The sequence below is a fragment of the Aristolochia californica genome, unplaced genomic scaffold (genome assembly GCF_029961685.1).
Source record: "Aristolochia californica isolate CCGP_79_NKW_82.1479 unplaced genomic scaffold, dmAriCali1.0.hap1 SCAF_14, whole genome shotgun sequence".
In the NCBI taxonomy this organism is placed as follows: domain Eukaryota; kingdom Viridiplantae; phylum Streptophyta; class Magnoliopsida; order Piperales; family Aristolochiaceae; genus Aristolochia; species Aristolochia californica.
The window spans coordinates 810,863-833,896 of NW_027181815.1; the positions used below are offsets into that span (position 1 = coordinate 810,863).

At 38.6% G+C, this 23,034-nt stretch overlaps 2 protein-coding genes across 4 annotated transcripts; one reads left to right on the top strand and one right to left on the bottom strand.

The window, feature by feature from the left end:
* Positions 1-3,354: 3,354 nt before the first annotated feature.
* LOC137949574 (auxin-responsive protein IAA27-like) lies at positions 3,355-9,286 on the top strand. 2 transcript variants are annotated; one of them, XM_068795653.1, is made up of 6 exons: positions 3,355-3,438; positions 4,644-5,354; positions 6,330-6,559; positions 7,199-7,340; positions 8,471-8,532; positions 8,883-9,286. In XM_068795653.1, exons 2-6 carry the CDS (start codon positions 4,843-4,845, stop codon positions 8,918-8,920), a joined length of 984 nt encoding a protein of 327 aa, XP_068651754.1. In that variant the 5' UTR covers positions 3,355-3,438; positions 4,644-4,842; the 3' UTR covers positions 8,921-9,286. The 2 variants fall into 2 exon arrangements, with proteins under 2 accessions (XP_068651754.1, XP_068651753.1); XM_068795652.1 differs by lacking the exon at positions 3,355-3,438 and having other exon boundaries at positions 4,585-5,354.
* A 4,133-nt stretch (positions 9,287-13,419) lies between these two features.
* Positions 13,420-22,330, bottom strand: LOC137949914 (transcription factor MYB3R-1-like). 2 transcript variants are annotated; one of them, XR_011111907.1, is made up of 13 exons: positions 22,080-22,330; positions 20,805-20,999; positions 20,443-20,497; positions 20,066-20,123; positions 19,690-19,784; positions 19,291-19,394; positions 18,195-18,323; positions 16,372-18,031; positions 15,746-16,035; positions 15,177-15,294; positions 14,387-14,599; positions 13,892-14,100; positions 13,420-13,806 (listed from the first exon to the last, which is right to left on the bottom strand). XR_011111907.1 is itself a non-coding variant. In XM_068796158.1 (12 exons), exons 2-12 carry the CDS (start codon positions 20,909-20,911, stop codon positions 13,957-13,959), a joined length of 2,973 nt encoding a protein of 990 aa, XP_068652259.1. In that variant the 5' UTR covers positions 20,912-20,999; positions 22,080-22,330; the 3' UTR covers positions 13,420-13,956. The 2 variants fall into 2 exon arrangements, 1 of the variants encoding a protein (XP_068652259.1); XM_068796158.1 differs by having other exon boundaries at positions 13,420-14,100.
* Positions 22,331-23,034: the final 704 nt, after the last annotated feature.

Consider the following 23,034-nt stretch of genomic DNA (forward strand, 5'->3'; position numbering starts at 1 on the left):
AGCTCATCATATCCTTAAATTCTATTCTCCTGTATTGATTGTGAAGGCCATTGAAAGCCAGCACTTGCTCCATTTCCAGGTAGTTTTCAAATCATCACATCATTGCTAGAGATTGATACTTTTCCTGTCAAATGCTTCGCAGTACACCCACCTGGGAGCAAGAATAACTTTACCGCCGCTAAGAAATTCCGAGAGAGACATCAAAGCAAGAAAAGTGGTGAGCTCAACTCCTACTTGGATTTTTATTTATGTGCTGAAGCAGAATTTAGTTCGCCCAACGGTCTTTGGTGATATCCAATCTAAAGACCCATTGCTGGTCCCAAGCCTCCTTGCCTTGTGCTAACAATAATTGGGTGCAGGCGAGGATGGTTTTCAGTGGGAAGAAAGGCATTCCAAGATCCACCCAGCAATGCTCAGTCAAGGCATTTATAATTTATTCGCCCTACTGCTAAGGTGGGCATTTCATAGATGGAGCACTGAATGCCGAAAGCCGATTCCCATGGCTTTCTAATTATCGTCCGGATTTTTACAGATTTTAAAACCCCAGACTACTAATGGGTGGTAGTAGTCATCAGAGGAATGTTTCTCTCATCTGCCGGCCGCCAGAAATTCTGATCGAGACATATACCAGACGCGTTTCATAGTTGAGACAGGAGCCAGCCCTTGTTGAATTTTCCCGAAAGCTCCATGACAAGAACTCCTGGCTCAGCTTTATCGCAGTGTATCCGTCGCAAATCGCGAATGGCGCACGTCTCATTTAGTCCAAGCTGTCGTTCACGAGAAGATGTCGACCCTATTTGTCGGATCAAACACTCTTAACCAGAACCCGAAGTGAAGTGAAGTGAAACTCAGTAAAAAAGTGAAGTGAAGAAGCGAAGCATCTGGGAAAGAAAAGAGGAGGAGGAGGTGGAAGGAGGCATCTAGGTATGTGTTGGGTGTGGACCCAGTGTGCCGGGCACGCGAAGAGATTCGGTAATCTCAGTAAGAGTTCGCCTCCACTGAGTACCCCCATTGACTGAAGGGGAAGCGAGAATTTCTGGTGTGATGATTCTCGCTTTTAATCAATTACTTACCCCCTGAATCCATCCAAAATCCTTCATGGTGCGCTCCCCTACCACCACCTCCAAATACCCATAATACCCTTGTTGGGTAAAGGCAGATAGATACAAACAACGCGGCGGGACCTCAGTAAATGACGAAAAGGCCCTCACGGGAGGTGAGGTGTCTGCTTCCTAATCCGATGGACCCGACGTGGGCCGTGTGTCCCCCGGGTGGGTGGCAGGTGGGGCCCGTCAAGCGAAGGGCCGAACCAATTTTTATTTTTGGAAAGAGAGAGAGAGAGAGAGATTAGATGCCTTCTCGAGCCGGGCTGGGCTGCTTTAATCGGAAAGGATGAGCACAAGGGCAGTGGAAGCACCAACGGAGTGGGACCCACTGACTTTTGTCACCTCCGATGTTTTCATCTTTTTTTCTTCTTTTTTTAAATCTTCTGATTTTATTATTTTATTATTTTCATAAAAAATATTTTTTGAAATTTTCTATTTATTATTTGATAGTAATGTAATTTAAGTTTGGAAATAAAATTTACTTAAAAAGCGAGGAATTTTTTTTTTAATTTAAAACTTTTTAGCAATAATTGACAGAGTAAATGTAAAAAGGTAAAAAAAATAATAATAATAATTGTACATTTGGGCAAGTTGGTTCAACTTATAACCGTAGCATCGACCACTGTGGGGTCACGATGAGTATATGAGTCAACTTGGCAGCGCTTAAGTGGGCCCTCCTCAGTAAAAAGTAAAAAAAAATAAAAAATCGCCTTCGTAAATTCTTAAAAAAGAGACACGAATGAAGGGTGGATGAACGAGTGCCGCCTTGTCAAACCGCATAATGTACGAGATTAAAGCCACGTGGATGCCACATGCGTGGGCCCAAGCGAAGAATGCCCGCCGCTCGATTGCGCCGTATTGCATAGTCATCCCTCGGCCGTACCCCGGCTGAGTCAAAATACCCCAAACTTTCCTTTCTTTCTTTTTCTCTCCCCTTTTTTCTTTATACTAAAACCCCATTAAACCCTAATTTAATCTTTTTATTTCAATTAAGATTTAAATATAAAAATAATGTTATTTTATTTTAAAATATTATTATTATTATTTTAAATATTGAGCTCTTTTTTTCTTTTACTTTTAAAATTCAAACAAGAACTAATTATCATTCCTTAGGATATTTCCTCGATCCACCTTCTAAAGTCTACTTTAATACGTACGGATGATAAAATTTTTGATCAATTTTTTATTGCTTTTAATATATGAAAGTGGATAAAAATAAGTTTCATACCAGAATAATAAGAAACTCTAGAAAAATAAACTAAGAAACATTAAAGTCATCTTTTATTACTCACTTCTTACCTTCACCTTGTTTTTAAATTATTTAAAAACCTTTATTTTTTACAATACAAACACACACACTCTGTAAATACTAGAAAAATGTATCAAATGTTTATTTTTAAAATATAATATTTTTAATACAAAAATAAATAAATAAGATAACTTTTAATCATTTCATTTTCGAATGCTACCACAAAAATTAATAAAATAAAACAATAATGAAGATAAATATATGGCTATGATCTTACCATTATTATATACTTTATTTTTCATCCATTTTTTTTTCTCCAAAACCGTTGTTCGACAGAACATTCCTTTCTGACAGCCTGAACCCGATGTAATTGAGAGAGAGAAAGTGAATTCAGAGCTCAACCCCTTTGAATTCAATTCCCTTCCCATTATGCCTAAAACAAGGGAAAGTAAAATATATTTGTATTTTACTTTTGGTTCTTTTTACCATTAGACTGGGCACTAAGAGGCCCCATGTCTCCATGTATCAAATCTCCTATGATTCCAATTTTCCAAAGAACACAAATTAATGACAATTCCTCCATTTATTTCAAAAATTCCATTGAAGTTGTGTGCATGGGGTACGAATGTAAATATCTACATTATCGAGGTCAAACTGTTTGTCTTGTCGACTTTAATCTACGGTTAACGACTCAAAAAAGCTTGTTTAAGGATATTTTAAGGAGTCTTGATTGCTGTTGACTTCATAACCCCGTTTTAAGAAACAGCGTGCGGAAGTGGTGGGTCCGCGGGTGGCATGATCTTGTTCCCCTGTTCCGTAGCCATTCACCTCCGACAACCGGTCAGCGGGCGGTCTTTTATTCTTCCCCTTGCGGAAGACTGGCTACAACCGGTGCTTTTCAAGGTCAATACTCCATACTGGATGCTTCTCTCTCATTCACATGCCGTTAAAGCGGGAACGGAGGATTATGAGAACGGATGATTTTCACTGATTCTACCTTTTCTTTCTTCGGGTTTGACGACAACGACGACGACTGTAAACGAGCAGAAAATTAAGAGAAAAAATGGAAAAGTAAAAAAAAAGGTGAAAAGGAGACCCTCATGCTTGTTCCTGCGTTTTTATTTTTTATTTTTTATTTTTCATTTGGAAATTTCTCAGATATTTGTGGTGATGATTCTTGAATTTCAAGTTCGAATTTCCGTTTCTCACTTGTAAGTTGGATTTGGATGGATTTATTGATAAATTTTTACAAGCGGCATGAATTGCGGCGGCGTTCAGTGGTGAGAGCTCACTCCAGATACTGTCGCAGGAGGGTTTTCTTTCAGTTTTTTTTACTGTAAATAGCTGCAACTATTTAAATGCCGGTGAGAGTTTCTGCTTGTTGACGAGAAGACATTAATCCTATTCTTCGATTAAGCTCTTGCACTCATACCAACACAATAATTTCCTGCATCTTCAATTGAGTAGTTTAGCTTTCTGTCTTTCGAAATCTAACATCTCGTGAATTCTCTGAAGTGTCTGACGTTAATTTCTGCAGTCTGCTGTCGGATCATTCTATGATTTTCTACTTCTCTCAGCAGGACTAGATGATTCTGCTTTGCTTTTCCGTGATCCGTCCGAAACTAGGTCATTTATCGCGTCTTCCTTGCGATTTGGTTTTTTCATCCATTGTCTGCACCCTTTTTACGAGACAGGATCGAGTTTCCGGCCAAATCTTTTCACCGTATCCGGCAAATCTCGAAATTATCCTTTAAGATCTGCAAATTTGTCCGCCTGAAAAATCTCAGGGATCGGATGGTAACCTTCGTCCAATCCCTGTCCTCGTATTTTCTGCTTTCCTCTCTCTCTCCTTCTCTCCCCTTCTTTTTTCCTTGACTCGTACGGTTTGATTCCTTGGCTGGGTTTCGCTCCGGTTGCTCTGTCGAGTGTTGGCTAACGCGCGCCTCCCCGTCTGGGTTGGACATCCTTGGTATAAGTTAGCAGAACAGTGGGCTCACATTAGCATACATGGGCGCGCGTTAGAGAGAGACCTTTTTCTCCGATAAAAGGATACCGAGAACATTATCTGAAACAATGCCGGAAACTTTCAGTAGGTTGTCGGTGCGGTTGCCCGAAAAGCCAGAAAGATTAAAAAGGAAAATGAATTTTTTTTTTTTTTAAAGAAACGCGAAAAGTAAAACAGTTTCGGTTCTCTTATGTTGCCTTTTTCTCTACCCTCTTATTTCTATTCACTAAACACAAATCTTTTGCTCTAATTTTGTGCTTGCTTTCTTCCCTTTTTCTTGCAGAAGAGAAGCGCAGCTGGTGTGTGCAAACTCGATATAGAAAGAAATACAGAAAGGCCGAGGAGGCTTCTCAGCCGTCAAAGATCTCACTTACTCTTGAGTCCGTGGGGAGAGTTTTTTCTTATGCGGGTGTTCTACTAAGCTCTTGAGATTGTTCATTTCATGCTCTTTGACGGAGTTACTTAGCTCTGCGGCCTTTTTAATGTCTCCTCCCTTAGAACATGATTACATAGGCTTATCGGAGGTTCCTTCCATGGAAAGCTCTGAGAAGATCTCTTCCTCTGCTTCTACTGTTTCTACAGAGGGAGACGCGAAGAGCAACGCTCTCAAGTATAAGGAAACAGAGCTCAGGCTTGGTTTGCCGGGCTCTGAGTCACCCGATAGGAAGGCAGACAAGGGGGCTTACAATATCGGGGTCCTGAAAAATTTTGTATCTGGCGCAAAGAGGGGCTTCTCTGACGCCATTGATGTGTCTGGCAAATGGAATTTTTCAGTTGGGAGTGGATCCGAGCTTGAGTTGGGCAAAGGTGCGATTTTATTTACTCCAAGGGGTGGGAATGTGGGGAAAAATCCAAATGGGTTGGAAGGTAACGGCCAGCAGCCGGGCCTGGCGGTTCCTCCGCCAATAAATGAGGTTATCTCATCGCCGAAGCCTGCTTCGGAGAAGACTCAGGTTTCTGCTGCCAATGACCATGGCGCTGCTCCTGCTGCGAAGTACGTAGTTTTTATCTGTTGTTGCTGCAAATGACCATGGCTTTTCTTGCTTGACCTTTTACCTTGTAAATTTCTTGTGGCTGACACGATAGAGCGGTTAGTGGCCATGCTTTCTCTTCGTTCTTGGAGGCGTAATATCGTGGAGATACATTACTCCTTGTGTCTTATTAGTTGGTTTTCGAACAGATTGTCTTCTTTTCTTGTTGTTGTTCCTGCAGCTATGGCGTTAGTGATGGTGTCTGTTTTTCTTCTTTCTTCTTCTTCTTCTTCCTCTTCTTTTCTCCCCATATTTTCGTGTAGTGAATGTTATTAGAGTCTTTCTGCATACGGTGGTGTGATGCCTGTGTATTTGGTGAGAAATTACTCATGTTATAATATAATGAGTTCCGGTTTAATTTTTTTCTCTTTCTATTTTATATACTCGTCCATTGATCATTTGGACTCGTTAGCTCCAAATTTGCCTTGATTTTTCTTAATGAAATTATCTCTCCGCCAAATGGTTTAAAACTTAAAAAGTCTGCTTTCGTTCCGGGCTAACGCTGTAATTTTTGTTGATGATCTGTGGGGGATTCTCATGGTTGTTTTTCAAAAATTATTGTTGATTAAGCTTTTGTTGGATTTATAATTTTGATCTTATGTTATCCAAGGTCGATTAAATTTTTTATTTCTCTTCAGGTTTCCATGTATTAGGAAAATGGATAAATTTCCTTGTCACGGTATCTGACTGGGAAAGTTGTCATGAAGTAGCTCTTCTGCAAGGTCTTCTTGTTTCAGGGATCTTTCCTTGTGTCCTTGATTTTGTTTTCTTTTTCAATTTATTTGTGTTTTAATAATTGAAACCTCATCAGTGTAAATTTCCGATAAATAAATTGAATAACTATCTTTTACAGAGTAGCAGTTTCTCTGATCTCAGTTAGTCACTTTATTTTAGTTACTGTTTTTTTCTAAAAGGTTGAAGTTGAATGTTTGGAACAGGGCACAGGTTGTAGGTTGGCCCCCTATTCGATCTTTCAGGAAAAATACCATGGCTACAACCCCAGCAAAGAACAGTGAAGATGCAGATGGCAAGGCAGGAGTTGGTTGCTTGTATGTCAAGGTTAGCATGGATGGTGCGCCATATCTGAGGAAAGTGGACTTGAAAACCTATAACAACTACATGGAACTTTCTTCAGCACTAGAGAAGATGTTCAGCTGTTTTACCATTGGTGAGACATGTTTCTGCTTCTCTCTGACACTTATCCTTCTTTTCTAGAATCAAGCGTTAAAATTTTGCTTTTATTGCATTGGAGGTAGAATCTCAATGCCCGTGAATTATTGAATCTACTTGAAGGACCCCAAAGACTGGAAATACATGATGCAATTGGTTATGTTTTTCTGCCTTTTCTGCCTATTAAAAATATTAGGAAACATTTGTATGCATTTTCCTACCTGTTTCTGTTCTACTGAAGAGGAAGGTGTTTTTTTAGGTTTTTTTTTTTATTTCTATGACACATTTAGACCAGGGGAATTTGATTTCGGATTTAAAAATCTCCACTTTTTTAAGCCATGTAATTTGTTTTTTAGAGACTTCTACTATTCAAAAAATGGTTATTTATTTCCTTCTACTTCTTATTTCTTGAAGGAGACTAGGAGCTGTATTGTTTTCATATGGTCATTTTGGCAAGTAACTTCTGATCCTATATATAAATTTCTGTATTTTTACAGCACTTTTTTGTTTTTTAGTTTATTTTTATTTTCAATTAACTCATCAGGTGAGAATTTCTTCTCTTTCTGGATGATTTGGATGCATTTCTGAAGATTTAGCACAACTTAAGGGTTCATGGCGTTTGTGTTTGGTCTTGCAGGGCAATGCGGATCTCATGGAGTACCAGGCAGGGATGGGTTGAGTGAGAGCCGACTTAAGGATCTTCTTCATGGATCTGAGTATGTCCTCACCTATGAAGACAAGGACGGGGACTGGATGCTTGTTGGTGATGTTCCATGGGAGTAAGTCCAGCTTTCTACTTTTGTGCAGAAAATTACTTGTTATTATTTTTTGTTTGTTGTCTCCATGAAACCTGTGTTTAAAAGAATTAATCATGTGGGCTGTTAATTTCAACTATAAATTTTTTTTAGGAAAAGGAAATTAAAAACTATTTTCCTTGGCCTTTTTTTGGTAATGGACTGATGAAAACATTATAGTATGGAAATTTGTAGTATTAATAGTGTATTTCATTGGTTCCTTAATCTATATGTTGATTAATTATAGGAATCATCACCGAGCAGATTATGGATTTTCTTTTTGTTGTCACGCTTTTAAGATTCATGACTTTATTTCCTGTGAGAAAAACCAAATGTTTGAATTTGCGATCAAATGTCAATTCTCAGAGGAATGACTCCTGAATCCTGTTGGCAACAGGCTAGATTGTGCAGTGAGACCTAGAGTAATATATGAACGTGAACTGTATCATTGAAAGTGAAGGCAATTTGTTTTTGGGTCATAAAAGAAGTGAATCTTCTGAAATACAGTTACTGGAAGTCAAATACAAAGTGGTCATTCATGAAAAAAAAAGTGGAATTAGCTTTCTGGGTTTGAGAATTAATTCACTAGAAATGAAGACGCCTGGATTAGAAATTCAAGGGAAAGAATCTCTGCAATCTAGTACGTTTTACTCTTTATCAAAGAAATATAGTATAGTTTACTAGGGAATTTTTTGTTACATTACCACGATCTGGGTATCATCACATTGAACAGGAAGTGGGAAAACGTAGATGTGTTATAATGTGGTTCTGATGCCAACTCCGCAACCATTTGTCCTTGTCTCTTCAAGTAGTTCTGATCTGATCCATAATGATCTTGAAAAAGTGACATGGATGTCCTTTTTCTTAGCTTGTTTATTAGTGTATCATTATCACAACATGGATCTGCATTTTTAATTTTGTGTTAGCTTGTCAAATAATCCGATGGCTCCAAGACTGTATTGGTGAAATTGAACCATTAAGGGCTGTTGATGTTTTATTTTCAGTAAGATTTTATATTATAACATTCTAGACTCCGCAACTCAATCTGCTCTCTTTGGTTAATTCTATCTGAATCTCTTTAAGCAATTCCTAATTTGTGTTGTTTAAATTTTTAGGATGTTCACCGACTCTTGTAAGCGACTGAGGATCATGAAAGGTTCCGAGGCAATTGGACTGGGTAAAATCTTATTACATTAGTCCTAGCAGCCTTTTCATTAATAGATATTTCATGAATTACTTTAACCCTATACTCTATAGAGCACTCAAACTGGTGGGGTAGGTATCCCCTCTCTTTATGTGCGTAAAGTGATTGGAGTGCTTTTGCTTTAAGGATACAATTAATGATTGCGGCCTCTTCCCTTTCATCGCTCATTGTTTCTTAACACTTAACCCTCTTGAGGTTCAGTGTCCTTGCTTATTTCACCAGAAGACAAAAGTTTTTGACTTGTTGCCTCGTTTTACCTTGTATGAGGTAGAAACTGACATGAATTGAAGTGATTGATTTAGTTAATCTTCTGTTTATCTCAGCTCCGAGGGCCATGGAGAAGTGCAAGAACCGGAACTAGCAGTCGAAACCATCCCTCTCAAGCAACTTGATTAAATATAGCCTTTTCTAAATGGAAAAAGGTTGAAGCGGAACCAGAGTCGTCACTTCCTTTCCTAGTCATACATATACCTAAATATTGTCTTTTAAGGTTTGCTGTTTTGCACGGACTGAGCTTGTAGTAGTAGTCTACGTTGTTTAGAGACATGCTCTGCTAGATTGCCTTTCAGTGCTCTGTATTCTGAATGCCTTCTTTGCGTTTTAATCTATGTAAATGTTTGGTTTGCTGCCTGCAAATGCTCGCCCTCTCATCTTTCTCTCTCCTCCTCGCTGTTCCTTTCATTAAGCACAGTTAATGAGAAAACGATTTTGATTATTTTAGCACTCTTGAGCAGAAAAGTGATTCTTTTCACACTCGGGAGCAGAACCGTGATAACAGCTTATCATTCAGAATCAAGAAAAACCAAACTAGGACAACAGTTTCATTGTTGATTTCCCATCTCTGGATCAGCTTTGAGATCATGCAGGAAGCACGAAAAAGTTCACAATTCATGGTTCTTCTTATGGAGTTTGTTTTGAATGCAGTCTGGTCTTTCCCCGTGTTCCTCCCCATCCTCTGACGCAACCCAAAAACTTGTTACCCTTTTGGAGCCGACAAGGCGCAACTCAACGAATTAATTATCTGTTTGCTCTAAACTTCGCTATTTTGTGTCCCCCCAATAAAATTTTCCCAAAGAAGACGTAAAACAAAGGATCACCATCTTATTTTAATGGCAGTTATCTTCTCCAGAAAAAACCAACGCTGCCCAACAAATGCATGGGGGAAGAACTGCAACCGGTGCTGTGTCTCCTCAAAACCGGGTCATTTGTTTCCGCAGTAAAAACAATGCCAACTTGCCGCTCTGCTCCTCTGCCTCGGCGGTTGTCGGGCATGTGAGTGGCCTCAGCCCAAAAAAGATGATGTTCGGAAACGAACACAGAGATCCGGTCCAATACGGTTTTTTAACAAAAAAAACACGGCACAGGCTTCTGCTTCTTCTCTCTCGGATCTCTCAAGCAGCGTTCTTTTCCTCGTCTCAATCTTCTGAGTCAAAAAGGGTCCACGGTAGGTGTCGCATATGTAACCAGACCCACCACGGATGTGCCGTAACACTAGCCCTGACCTCCGGTACGGGGTTTGATTGGACAATTAACAGCATCTCCCAGGGCCGCCCTCTTCACTCTCCTTGTGATATAAACAAGGGGTTGGTGTCCCTTAAGATTCTTTTGATTAGGAAGTAATGGCCGACAAGCTTTAAGGCATTTTTAACACTCTTCACTTGATAAAAAAAATTAAAAGCCTAAGCAGTTTCTCTTATCTTTATGTGTGTTTTGTGGGGTAATGTGTCCCATGTATGTATTGTCAGGGTCATGGGTGCATGGTGTGTCTGAAGGGCATGTACCCTTTAGTGTCCTTTTTAGTGCAATAAATTATGGTAGAGTGAGACTCACTTTTTGTTTTTGGGTTTTGGTCAAAACCCATTTGAGAAGGGTCAATGCACTTGTTCCCCACAATGGATTCTTATCCCTTATCCCTAATGGATTATCATTCTAATTTGCAACTCAATTTTATCAAAGGGGTTAGGGTTTAGGGTTTTATCTAGTTTTATTTAATTAAAAATATTATTTTTAGTAGGTGAATGAATCTTATCCCTAATGGATTATCTTCTCATATTATCATTTAAACTAATTATAATCATTCTAATTTGCAACTCAATTTTATCAAAGGGGTTAGGGTTTAGGGTTTTATCTAGTTTTATTTAATTAAAAATATTATTTTTAGTAGGTGAATGAATCTTATCCCCTTACGCGGATGGTTATTCACCTTTTCGTTGTGATTGTATCTGTCTCTTCCACGTTTTTGTCTCTATGTTGTGACATTGTTATGGAAATCGACTTGTCTCCCACTTGGACTGATATTCACCTCTCTCTCTCTCTCTCTCTCTCTGATTGCATGATTAGCCTACTTTTAAAGATATTCTCGACTTTGGATTAATTCATATTTTTTTTAGTATTATTTTTAAATTTATTTTTTTCTAAAAAAATATGAAATTACGTGTACATAATTTTTAAAAATAATCATCAAAATTGAATTAAATTTTACATAATTCAGACTTGATTTTTCATATTTTTCTTACCCATATAAATTCTAGATATTGATTTTTTTAAATATTTTTATCAATTTTAAATTATAAAAAATATAAATTTTATAAGGATTAAAACATTGGGACCCAGCTTTCTTTCTTAAAATAATAAATTATTCTCAAAATTTAAAATTTTTATATATATGTACTAACCATTTCTAACCTCATGTGTTTTTCCCATCCCTCATAAAGTACACAAACGTGTGACTAAACATTAACGTGCTTCATGGGCTGTCACAGGGGTACCCTTGTCCTACAAATTATTATTATTGCTCTCTCCATCATAGAGAAAGCCTAATGTACATAAATGCATGCATGTGGTCGACTTAAGGTGGACTCGCGTGCTTCCAAGACGGTAAAGGGAGACAAGACTGGTGAATGGGGATGGGACCCAGCTGTGGATGTGGTTGGGGAGACCACCCTTCTTAACGGGTGCCCCCTCCCTCTTTCCTGTATGTATGCCGACATGCACATCACTCCATCAAACATGCCTAGTATTTTACGTACTAAGAATTATGTATGATTTCTATAATATTTATACACATGACATGTACCCACATGGGAAATTATTCATATAAATGTAATAAATATATTTCATAAGATACGGAGATTATTTAATTGAATTAAATTCATATATGTTGTGTCAAACACCTAGCCAATACAATTCAATAGACTGATCAGTTAAAGGTGAAAAACATAGTACTTAACCCAGGTGGACCGGAACTACATAGCTCTAACACCCACCGTTCTCGTTCTCTATCACTTCTGTCGAGATTCAAACGTTGAACGTAATACCCAACTCTGATACCATGTCAAAAACCTAACTAACATAACCCAAAAAACAGGCCTTCACGAGTGAAGCCACTTTAAGGGAACAAACTTAGCTTTTGTTTTCTTCTGATTTCTTTTTCAAATAATTGGGGGTTTTGCAGGATTCATGATTCGGGCCCGAAACCTTTCAAATCTGATGAATCAGACAAAGCTGTTGGTAGATCAAATCAGAAGAGGAAGTGACATGCTAATATTTTATTGAAACACAATAAAATTTCTTAGTATTAATTCATTGAGTCGACTCGAGTAAACTCACTTGACTCATTTGAGGCACGAGTAAACTCACTGAGCCACCATAATAAACTAACGATCTTCCAAAGTTCCAAAATTTGGAGCCATAGCAAATTTGATGTGGGCCTTGGGCCTTAATTGGATCGATAAGGCCGTCTCTGTCGGATTGGTGGGCCTACGACATTGCCTTGATGAGCCGTGACCCAAGACAATTTTCCTATCAGTACTGGGCCTCTTTGCTTCAAACATGTAAAGCCCAGAGGAGTTCCTGAACTAGACCGAGTCCACTTTAGTAGCTATTGAGCCGAGTTAGTCCCATCTACAGCTAAACGAAAGTGGCCCCTCAGGCAGGCACCTGGACGGTCCAGATTCCTTGAATCAATTTGGATTCACTCGTCCTTCCCGAGTTTGGATTTCCCTCCATTTTCTTCTCGATCTCTTCAACCTTTTTCTGCTATGGCGGAGAGCTTGCAGCTGTCGTAGACACAGACGGTACACAGACTTGCAGACCTTATTTCTGAATAAAGAGGCGCTTTCAATCCCTCTCCTTCCTTTGATTCTTTCAGCTTCTGGGTCCTTACCCACGCCATGAAAACCCAACCAAAGATCAAGTACCCACCACGGCTGTTCTTCTCTTGAGGCATATTTGGCCACTGTACGCAGACGGTCCTCAGCCGAACCACACCCAGCCTACCCCGCTTCCACCACAGCGGGATCCTGATCTGCCGACCCCGGCGTCTGATCCACACCCACCTTCTTCTTCTGCGTCTTCTTCCTCTACCTCCCAGAGCTTCACCCAATGGAGATTCTTCCTCTACCTACCAGAACTGATAAAAAAGCAACAAATTGGTAAAAATAAATTAATTTATTTTAAATATTATTTTACCAATTGAACCAAGTTCAATCAAACATGGTCCCTTGTTTGAGTTCATGCTTAAAACCTCGATGAGGGTTGAAAAAGGATTAACTGCATCAGGTTTACTTCGTAAGTTGATCAGTGAAGCGATTTTCATGACATTGCATTTTTATTCAAACAAATATTATAAAAATAAAAAAAAATTATTAACCCCCCATGTATTTTACATAATAAAAAAATTATTTTGTGATGAAGTAATCACTGCTACTTTTTTTATGTAAATTATCTTAAAAAACTTTGAAGATTTGCTCCATCTTGTTTGAGTCATTTTCATGTTGCTTGTACCACAAACAAGTTGAATTCCAACTTCTACATATTCTTTTCTGTTTAAAGACAGTATAACAGACATGCATACACATAAGATACACATATATTGATACTATAGACGAGAATGATAATCATACACTGTGAAGGTTTAATCAGCTGTCTTACAATTGAATATGTTCTGATTCAAAAGGAAAAACGGAGACAAAAAGGAAGACCCACTTGTTCTAAATCAGTAGATTTGAGGGGATTTTGGGACAACTGTTCTGCAGCAAAACTGTTGAAAAGACTCAGAGGTAGCAGTAATGCAGCAACACTACAACAGCTGGATCTTGTATAAACGAATAACGCCAGGACAGTAAGTGAAGAGACACCCAAGATGTGTTTACTCTCTAAGCAACTCTTGGCAATCAGGACTCTTCTCAAGAGGTGCAAAGAGGGATGAGAAAGCTTACTTTTTACACCATACTCCTGGCAACGTTCCTGCAATCCAAAATCAGGTTCTGGAGCTTAGAAAGAGAAAGAAGCTGACGAACTCCAGGAATACATGAGGGTACATGTTTTTTACAGTCGCGTTTTTTCATCCAACCGATAACAACAAGGTGGCCTGAGAACGAAGACCACAACAGCCTATTATCTGCAACCTTTCAGCCGATACGAAGACGGACTTGATAGACTCATCTCAGTTCCTGGACCATGCAACTTCCTGCCTTCCACTGATTTGCTTGGGGTCCCACAGCCACTGAAATCAAGTACCCGACGCTCAGATGGGAGAGCCTGCCTCCAAATGAAGATTGATTTCGTCAATGCCAAAATTCAATGTCATAAATAGTGATCTGAGATTAAATATCAAGTTGAAAAAAAAAAAACACAAGAGGTGCTTTCTCACAGTATAGCACCCCAGAGAACCTTTACTCTCCAGAGAAGGCTACCATATTCCATCGGTGGACACACAATATCGTTACCTGGCGTTGTGCTCCATGGCTCGGTACAAGCATCACCCAAGATTTCCTATCTAAAACTAGACAATAAAAATAATTCAGACAAGGCTTCAGAAAATCACATTTTTCATCCCATCATTGAGGTTCTTGTGTGAAGAAATTTGGTCGTCAGGAAGTTTTTCATTTACAAGGGAAGCAGATGCATCAGCACGAGTTCCACTAGATAAAACCTCTTGAGCCTCAGCAAATGCAGTAGCAGTGTGCTCACTCAACTGTTTCATCAACCCAATTGCATCAAAGCTTCCATTGCCTGGACTCATAAAAAAACCCAAATCCTGCAACAAATTTTTACAAGCAGAGAAAAAAATATCATGGAAAAAATACTTCAGTACTTCATAGATGAAAATTTCAAATTCACAAGAGCTGCCAGTAAGAAATCCATTTTGACAAATATTTTACCAAAAACTAGTCCAAACAAAGCATGAGACCTCACAATGATAACAAGGGGAGCTTGACACCCAGAAGCGTCAAGATTAACCTCATGAACTCTTCAGATAAAAGCAATAGTTTCAGAAACAAGAAGGTCAGTAGTCAAAAAATAGAAACAACTTTTTTTCTCGAACAAAATCCACCTACTACTATCTCTACTATCGAAGGAGTTTTCAAGACCTGGAATCCTTTGGCAACTTCAATCAGGTCTATTGTACAACTCTAAAAAATTAAATGCAACACATGAACAACAACAGGATAAAAAGAAAATGATTTTCTTTGCCAATCATGATAGTAAATCAGGAGATCGTTATCATGCGTACATATAAAATAAAAGAATAGTGAGTAGAAACTATAAGGAACAAATCAAGAGAAGCACAAAACAAATTCATAAAGGAAGAAATAATGTAGAGATTTGCATACCTCAAAGCTAATATCTGTATCAAACCTTTGTCCTGAAAAAAAAGGACTCATAAACCAAGGTGACTTCCATGCTGAAGGAGATTCAAACCCTCTTTTCATGCCAGGTGTGTCAGCAAATCTGTGACAAAAAATTAGAAGCAGAAAACCAATGATTACAATATGCTTTAATGTATAAAAAAAGACAAAATTGCCATACATGGTGATGATTAGCCACCAAAACAAAATGTTAGACAGACAGAAAGAGAAGGTTCTCTGCCATCATTTTTAGGCACACTAGTCCTTGTAAACTAGAAAGGATTTTCTAAGAGAAGTGAAAAATATTTGCTAGAACATGGAAAAAAATTTTAGAACAACCATTTAGCGAATATTATAAGCTCCATTCACTATCTTCCTTGCAATCATAATGTCGTTGTTGTATAATATTTATTTGGAATTTGAAATGTCTAGCCCCAATTTGTCATAATTCATTTGAATGGAGAAAAAAAAATTATATTATTGTTAACCAATGACTGTATTTAACTGCAACAGAGAATAATAAAAGGCATACTATAAGCAACCGCAGATCATACATGCTGATATTTTCAATGCCAGTAATATCACTGGTCAACCCATCCTTCTCAACTTTAATTTGCAAGGGGTGTGGGACCAGCAAATGGTGGTTGCGCTTCTTTTCAACACTATTAGGTGAAAATAGGCTAGAGAAACATGGATCTGTAGAATGTTCTCTCTGGTTTGAAGTGACCTCTGACATTGTGGAAACTTTAGCTTTGGGAGACCTAGCACCAACGTCTTGAGCAGCAGAGCTTATCCTTGCATCATTCCGGTTGCACTCAACTAGCACTCCTGTGGTCTGCTCCAACTGACACAAATATTCTTCTATTACATTCAAGCAAGTGAAAACCCCAGCAACTAGAACATAGGAATTGAAGAGAGTCAAATTATAGAGTGAGCATGTGTGTGGGTGGGGTGGTGGGGGTGAGAGAGAGAGAGAGAGAGAGAGAGAGAGAGAGAGAGAGAGAGAATAGGAAATACATCCTAACCTAATTTGAATGAATAAAACTAACCAAAAATATTACAGAAGAAAAGAAAACAGAAATCAATACATAATATGGCAGCACAACAACCTCCCTATGGCCATTAGAGAGTCCAGTTTCAAACCATAAAAACTACTTGTACAGGAACATAGGAGACTTACTTCTTTGTTTGTAGCATTGGTGTCAGCCTTGTTCTGGGACTTATTTGCATCAAAAACTTTTTCGAATGACCTGAAATCAGGAAACATAGTTTTACCCTCACAAGGGTCGACTTGATTCTCCTTTTCTCTGGGGGAAGCTACAGGATTCTTTTTCAGGCAAGAGGGAGAAAAGACAGCTGTCTCAATTGTGGACAAGGACGCTTTAGAAACACCAACTTCATCGAATATAACATCCAAGCGGGAGCATTCTCTTCCAAGTTTTTTTTCTCTCTTCTTTTCTTGCAATGGTGACAAGAGATCACGGTGCCGTTTCCTTAGAATAGAAGGAGTGCACATGAAGCTCTTGGCGGCACTCTTTAGGACTGCTTCAGGACTCTTATCATGAGAAGGTGATTCCCATAACCTATATGGAGATGAGCAATTCATTGAGGACATCATCAGTTGTCGGATCCCTAGTGGACTATAAGCCTCACTACCTGATTGTATCAGGTCACAGCTGACAAAGGGAATATCCAGGCTTGGAAAACGTGGAGGCTCATAAAACAGACCTCCAGAATCATGACACTGTTCCTTCTTCGGAGTCATGTTTCCATCCATACAAGCAACAGTCTCACCAGTATTGTTGGCTGCAGAACCAAAAGCATTTACTGGCACCTGTTTTGGTGGTTCAATTTCCTGAGCTCTTTCCATGGATATGTAAGTTTTAGCCCTATCACCACCACAAGGAGAAGAAATAGAACTGTCTGGATAAATGAAATTATCTGATGGGCACGACATGAGCTCCAAATCTTGCAATCCAGTTGATATGTCTCTGACCCCCGTGTCCTCACTCCTGAGGATGACCCTTCCATCAGGACAAATTAGAGAAGGAGAAACAACAGTATACATATTTTGGCAGCCAGAAACATCTAATGTCTGAGATGGTGTCTGGTCATAATACAGTTGAGAACATGAATCGAGGTTATGATCTGTCATATCTGAACCCTGTATTTCAGATTCACAAAGAAGTTGACCAACACAGCTATCCCTCAAGTTGATAATACTTGATCCCTCCAAAGGATCTCCCACAGAAAATTCACTGCAAATCCCAGTCTCTGTGAGTTGATTCATACCATTATCTTCAGATACGAAGCCATCATCCGTTTTTTTAATCAAACCCATACTGATACTCCCCAATGTAGTAGAGGCATGGATATCTTGATGGTCATCTGAGCACAACTGGTAAATCTCACTTCCAGGTCTTCCAGCCTTGCACAAAGTATTCTGTTCAGGAGCTTTCAAAGAGTATGCCATACCACAAGGTAAACATGAGACACAGTGATTCTTTTCCTTCTTGGCAGCATGTTCCTCAGAACCACCACCAGATGAAAGGGAGTTTTGAGCAGGCTCTTCTCTCAGCTTGAACTCCTCAGGCTGATAAACAACAACAGCAGAGGAACCTTGACTACATTCAGATATTTCTTCATGTTCTGCTCCGTCTTTGACACTATCTTCTCCGCTGCCCCGCTGTTTTGCTGAAGTAGAGGAGGAAGCACATGGTCCTGAGTTCTCCACACGAAGAGGGAGACCTCGAAACTGCGCAAGCAGACCTGATGCCAAGTATGAATCCAACTTCTTTTTCACGGAGCTGTTCCAGTGGTTCTTTATTGCATTGTCTGTCCTGATGACCAGAGTGAAGATCAGCATACAATAATCACATTGCCAAAGACAGCAAATAATGAGTGAAATAAATGGTAAGAAGAAAGATAAATGAATCATTTGCTCTAACAGTTTCAGTTACACTATTTGACAGCCCAGAACTGTTTTCCTGAAACTACAATTACCTTCCAGGCAGGAATTTCGTCAACTCTGCCCACTTGTTCCCATAAATTTGATGAGCCTGAATCAATGCCAGCTCCTCCTCTTGCGTCCATGCTTCTTTGTTTATGGCAGGGTTAAGATGGTTGTGCCACCTGAAAGTTTTATTATTAGTGTTAGTCTTTTTATAAATTCATTATTAAGTTAAAATCAAGAAAAATCCTGAGGTTCAAAAGAAAACTAAACTGGTACCTCAATCCAGAAGACTACAGTAACACCAAAAAGAACATTTTTAAAGCAAGATCGGAATCAGGACCCAATGTGGATACGTACAGTTGGATTAATATTTCTGTGGAAGACTATGAGGTGAATCATGGAATGTGAAACCACTAGGTCCATCAATTAAAATGTGACCTAAATAATCCATTGGTGTCTTCTGAAAAAAGACAAATCCCGAATCTTCCACTTATTTACTAGAGGCACATGGCATTCAGTCATGGGCTGAAGATCTAAGTAGTTCAACCAAGTCAATTAGGATAGCACCACCAGAACATGAACCCACCTTAAGGTTACAGTCACATTTGTAAATCATTTGGAACCTTACCCAAGAAAACCTACTTAAAGCAAATTTCTGTGAAAAGGAAAGAAAAATCGATGGCTTATGACAGTTAGAAAACTCCTTTTTCCGAGCATATTTCAAGGCATAAACATCTCCAAACTTACGTGAAAAGCTGATTGAGACCAGAATTTCTTTGTTTGAAGAAATATTTTAGCAAATATAGAAAGGTAATAATAATTATGACAAAAGGAAACTGGAGAGTTTTCCTACAAGTACTTTTATAGTAAGACTTAGAACTGCCTAATTTCACTGCAAGCAAAGAAAGGCTTCTAAAATAGCAATATATATATATATATATATATGTATATTATAAGATGACAAAATGAAAGTTCAAATTAGATCAAAGATCCAATCTATAAGATAAATTAGCTATCTTCAAACAAATAAAAAATAAAGGTCCCAAAATAACGATAAGAGGAAAGAACTAGCATAAGTTATAAAGGCAACGGAAGCCATTTTGGAACTCTGTAGTGTACAATTATAAGCCTGGAGTATTTATTTACCTTTCTCGGCACTGCTTCCCAATGCGACCAGGCAATGCTTGGGCTATTGTAGACCATTTTTTTGCTCCATATTTATTTACCAGTTCAATTATTATCTCATCTTCCTGTAAGTTAATAGAAAGAATATCAAGATTTATTCCCAAGGAATAGAAAAACAGAAAAGAATGGTTCTGTGATCAGGGGTGGGCACATCATTTCTGGCATCCGTGTGGACGTTACACATTACGTGAAATCCGTTATACAGGCTGTAATGCATGATTAATCTTGAAAGAGTAATGTAACATTAACATTACCCTCCAATCCAAGATGTATTGGATGTTACACATCGCATGACACCAATACGTCCACCTCTGAATAGGATTTTGTGGAGATTCCAGTTTTTTACTTAATAACATTTACCTCCTTTGACCATGGCCCCTTCACAAGTTCAGGATTCAGAACCTTTTGCCATCTGTGCAGGCACTGAACATCAGTCCTATCTGTAAAGCATTCAGCTGCAGAATATCAACAAAAAGGTATAAAAGATTAGAATTCTCATGCTTGGCTATCAGGCTTGCTCTAGAACTTGGTTATGGACAACAGTTAAATAATAAATAGAAATAAACTAAAATAAAAGCATTAAACTAAGAAACAGGTCAAAACTTATGGGGAAAATGAGAAAAATAGCCGGTAATGGGCAACAGGGAACAAAAAAATGAAATATGCACTAAGATCATGAAGTAAGTTGTATCTAAATAGAGATTGCGCAAGAAAATAAATATAACAAAAAATACACCTATTTTCTTCCAATTTCGTCCCTTATAACGCTGTACAGCTTTGCACAACAATGCATCCTGCAAAGAGCACCAATAACCCAACTCATAAACATGTTAAAAATAGTAGAAAACCATGTGCAGAGTGTGAAAAAACAGTTTACAGCAGATCTCTAAAGAGAAGACAGATACATGTTACAACAGATCAAGCTTAAAAATTGCAAAGACGTTCAGAAAGTCTATAAATAAATGAAAGCCTAGCATTGTACCCAGAAAAGTTGAAATTATATAAATTCTTTCAATGAATTTTGAATGCTTTTCAGTTCCCACATGAGCACAAGATTCATGTATCATGACACTTAGCTTACTCCCATAGTACTGTCTTGTGTAATATGATTACCTCTTCAGACGTCCACTGGCCCTTTGTGGATCTCCTTGTTGGGCCACTGGTCCTCCTACAAGTTACATCAAGATAAGAAAGTGAGCCCTCTCTCAGTCGAACTGATGGCCATCAGCATTGCTGCATCCTTAAAATAGTGAAGCTTGAAGAGCAAGAGAAAAAGGAACAATTGAGTGTCCTCAATTCAAAACAACTAAATAAATAAATAAACGAATAATCATTCTCTAAACTGAAGTAAATAAGCATGCCATCCACTAATGATAGTCAGAGGAGAGGGAGAAATACAGTCATCCTAAACTGCAATACCAATGCCTACCAAAAGAAAAAAGAACCATGCACAAGAACATCTTATAGAAAAGTACCCATGCAATGGTCGTGGTTTCTGCAAACCTCCATTGCTCCTATCAACGGGATCAGCTACAACAATTTCACCTCTCTTGGTGTTCCTTGACCTGTCACTTGCCATCATTCCTTGCTTGGAAAGAGTAGTAACATAAACAAATCCCAGTTCTGTAGCTATTTCCAGAATCTGCCCTCCAAATCATCATCAAGCCTCCCTATATGGTTAAACAAAGGATAATGGACAAAATGAAATTGGCACATGAAAGAAAATAACACTCATGTCGCATAAACAGAAATAAAGCACTATTAGGGAGAAAAGAACATCTTGAAAACAACGATAAACACTTAAATGCAGCCCAAAGAGAGGCAGTGATCTCCCCAAATTTTATCAAGGAAACGGGGAGATTCAAGTGATGGGATAAAGGACAGCAGCCAAGCCTCTGAACTCCAAAAGAACAAATTATCTTCAAAGAGATTTATTTACCAACTCAAAGCAAAATATGTATGTAGAAAGATGTTCATTAAAGGCTGGAACTTCCTCATCAAAGGTTAAAATCATATTTTCAAAGAAGTTTCAGATGGATTCTTTTAGAAATAAACCTCCTTCCTTAGATATCCAGCATCTAGTGTTTAATGATATCAGACCCTAACCGATAGAGGTTGAGTAACCAAAAATCCCATTTATAGATTTAAAATCCAAACTACCAGTTAAGAATTAGAATAATTAGCTTAAGTGGGCTGTTATTTACAAGAAAAAGTGAAATAAAAGAACGCTATTTCAAATGACACGAGAGAGCAGTTAAGGTGGGCTGGGTACAAGTTAAATTTCCATTCAGACTTGTAATGTCCGCTTACGGGAAGTAAGATAATTGAAAGAAGGGAGAAGGTACTAACACCCACCACTCCGAACGGAATCAAAAGAAAATTTGGGAATATACCTATGAATTCGAAATCTAGCTGATCAAGAAAGGCAAACGGTGGTCGACAACGAAATGAAAAAATAACAGAAAGAAGCTCTCCATTTTCACGACAAGAAAGCACAATGTGGAATTGCTAGTTTCGGAGAAAAAATTAAGCAAAATAATCAAGGCTTGAAAAAAAACAAGCACAATCTGTGCGGCTAAGAAAGAATTCCTAAGCCAAATTAACTAAACCCATCGATTGGATGGATCAAAGCCCTTCGAATCTCAAACGAAAAAATAGACTAACACTTTAACCTAATTGCCCTTTTCCTCGACAGACCCGAGTTCAAGTCGACCAATTTTGACCCACTCCAAAATTGGAATTAACGATACCTTTTAACACAGATTACGAACGCTGCATCGCCACCAAGATCGAAAAAATTCACACGATCTGACGCCCCGCCCGCTGAATCTCCTCCGATCTGCGACTGCTCAAAGAGACGCAGCAAGAGAGAGAGAGAGAGGATGCACAGTCAACACTACAGAGTGAAGGGCCTTTCAGCATAGCCGGTAGATTTTTAAACCAAAAGAGGCGGACTCGGCTAGTTCAAACCCTACGCTTCAATGTCAAGCAGGTTACATCTGATCGAACGGCTGAACGTATTCGGGGTTTGAAAGGGAGACGAGATATCCGCCGTCAGTTTTGAAAGGTCATTATGTGTTTGTGGCTGTCCGCATTTATATTTCGAATCCCCAACGGGTGGCAACCGGCGTTTGGCGGTAGCCCGTCCGCCCTTCGTACGGTCGAAGAGACATGTCGGCTAGGGAACAAATCTACAAATTAATCTGGAGCAAACCTTACCACATTCAAATCTCACCAGAACGGAAAGACTCAAATGAGTCGCACGCCGGGATTTCCCTTTGGGACTCAAATCTGACTCGGGTACTTGAAAATCCGAGTCAGATCGATCAAATAGGATTTGACCAGTTAACACAAGCAGCCTCTTTAACGTTTTTCCTCTTCCGCGCTCCAGATTTGAATTCACATCCTGACGTGGACATTCCTCCAACTACGGCTTGCGCCTTTTTGTCGCCACCAGCTTCTGTAATCCTTGGCATTATTAGATTGAATCCAATATGTGATCTAAAAATTTATAGAAAACGAATCTATGAACTAATATGATTAGTGAAAATATTAAATCTCGGTTTTTGTTTTTTGAATGAATGTAAATTCTTAATGGTCATTTGAATATTGCATTAATGCAGACTAATTAATTTAACCATTTAGTAGAATATTAACTGATCCAATGACTAATTCTGGACGGCTTTGGTTTTTATTGTTTTGATC

Coding starts and splice junctions, on each gene's coding strand:
- LOC137949574 (XM_068795653.1), top strand. CDS start 4,843: ATGTCTCCTCCCTTAGAACATGATTACATAGGCTTATCGGAGGTTCCT. Junction 6,560..7,198: donor GTTCAGCTGTTTTACCATTG/GTGAGACATGTT, acceptor TTGGTCTTGCAG/GGCAATGCGGATCTCATGGA. Junction 7,341..8,470: donor GTTGGTGATGTTCCATGGGA/GTAAGTCCAGCT, acceptor TTAAATTTTTAG/GATGTTCACCGACTCTTGTA.
- LOC137949914 (XM_068796158.1), bottom strand. CDS start 20,911: ATGATGGCAAGTGACAGGTCAAGGAACACCAAGAGAGGTGAAATTGTT. Junction 16,036..16,371: donor CCAATGCTACAAACAAAGAA/GTAAGTCTCCTA, acceptor TATTTGTGTCAG/TTGGAGCAGACCACAGGAGT. Junction 14,600..15,176: donor ATACAGATATTAGCTTTGAG/GTATGCAAATCT, acceptor AATTTGTTGCAG/GATTTGGGTTTTTTTATGAG.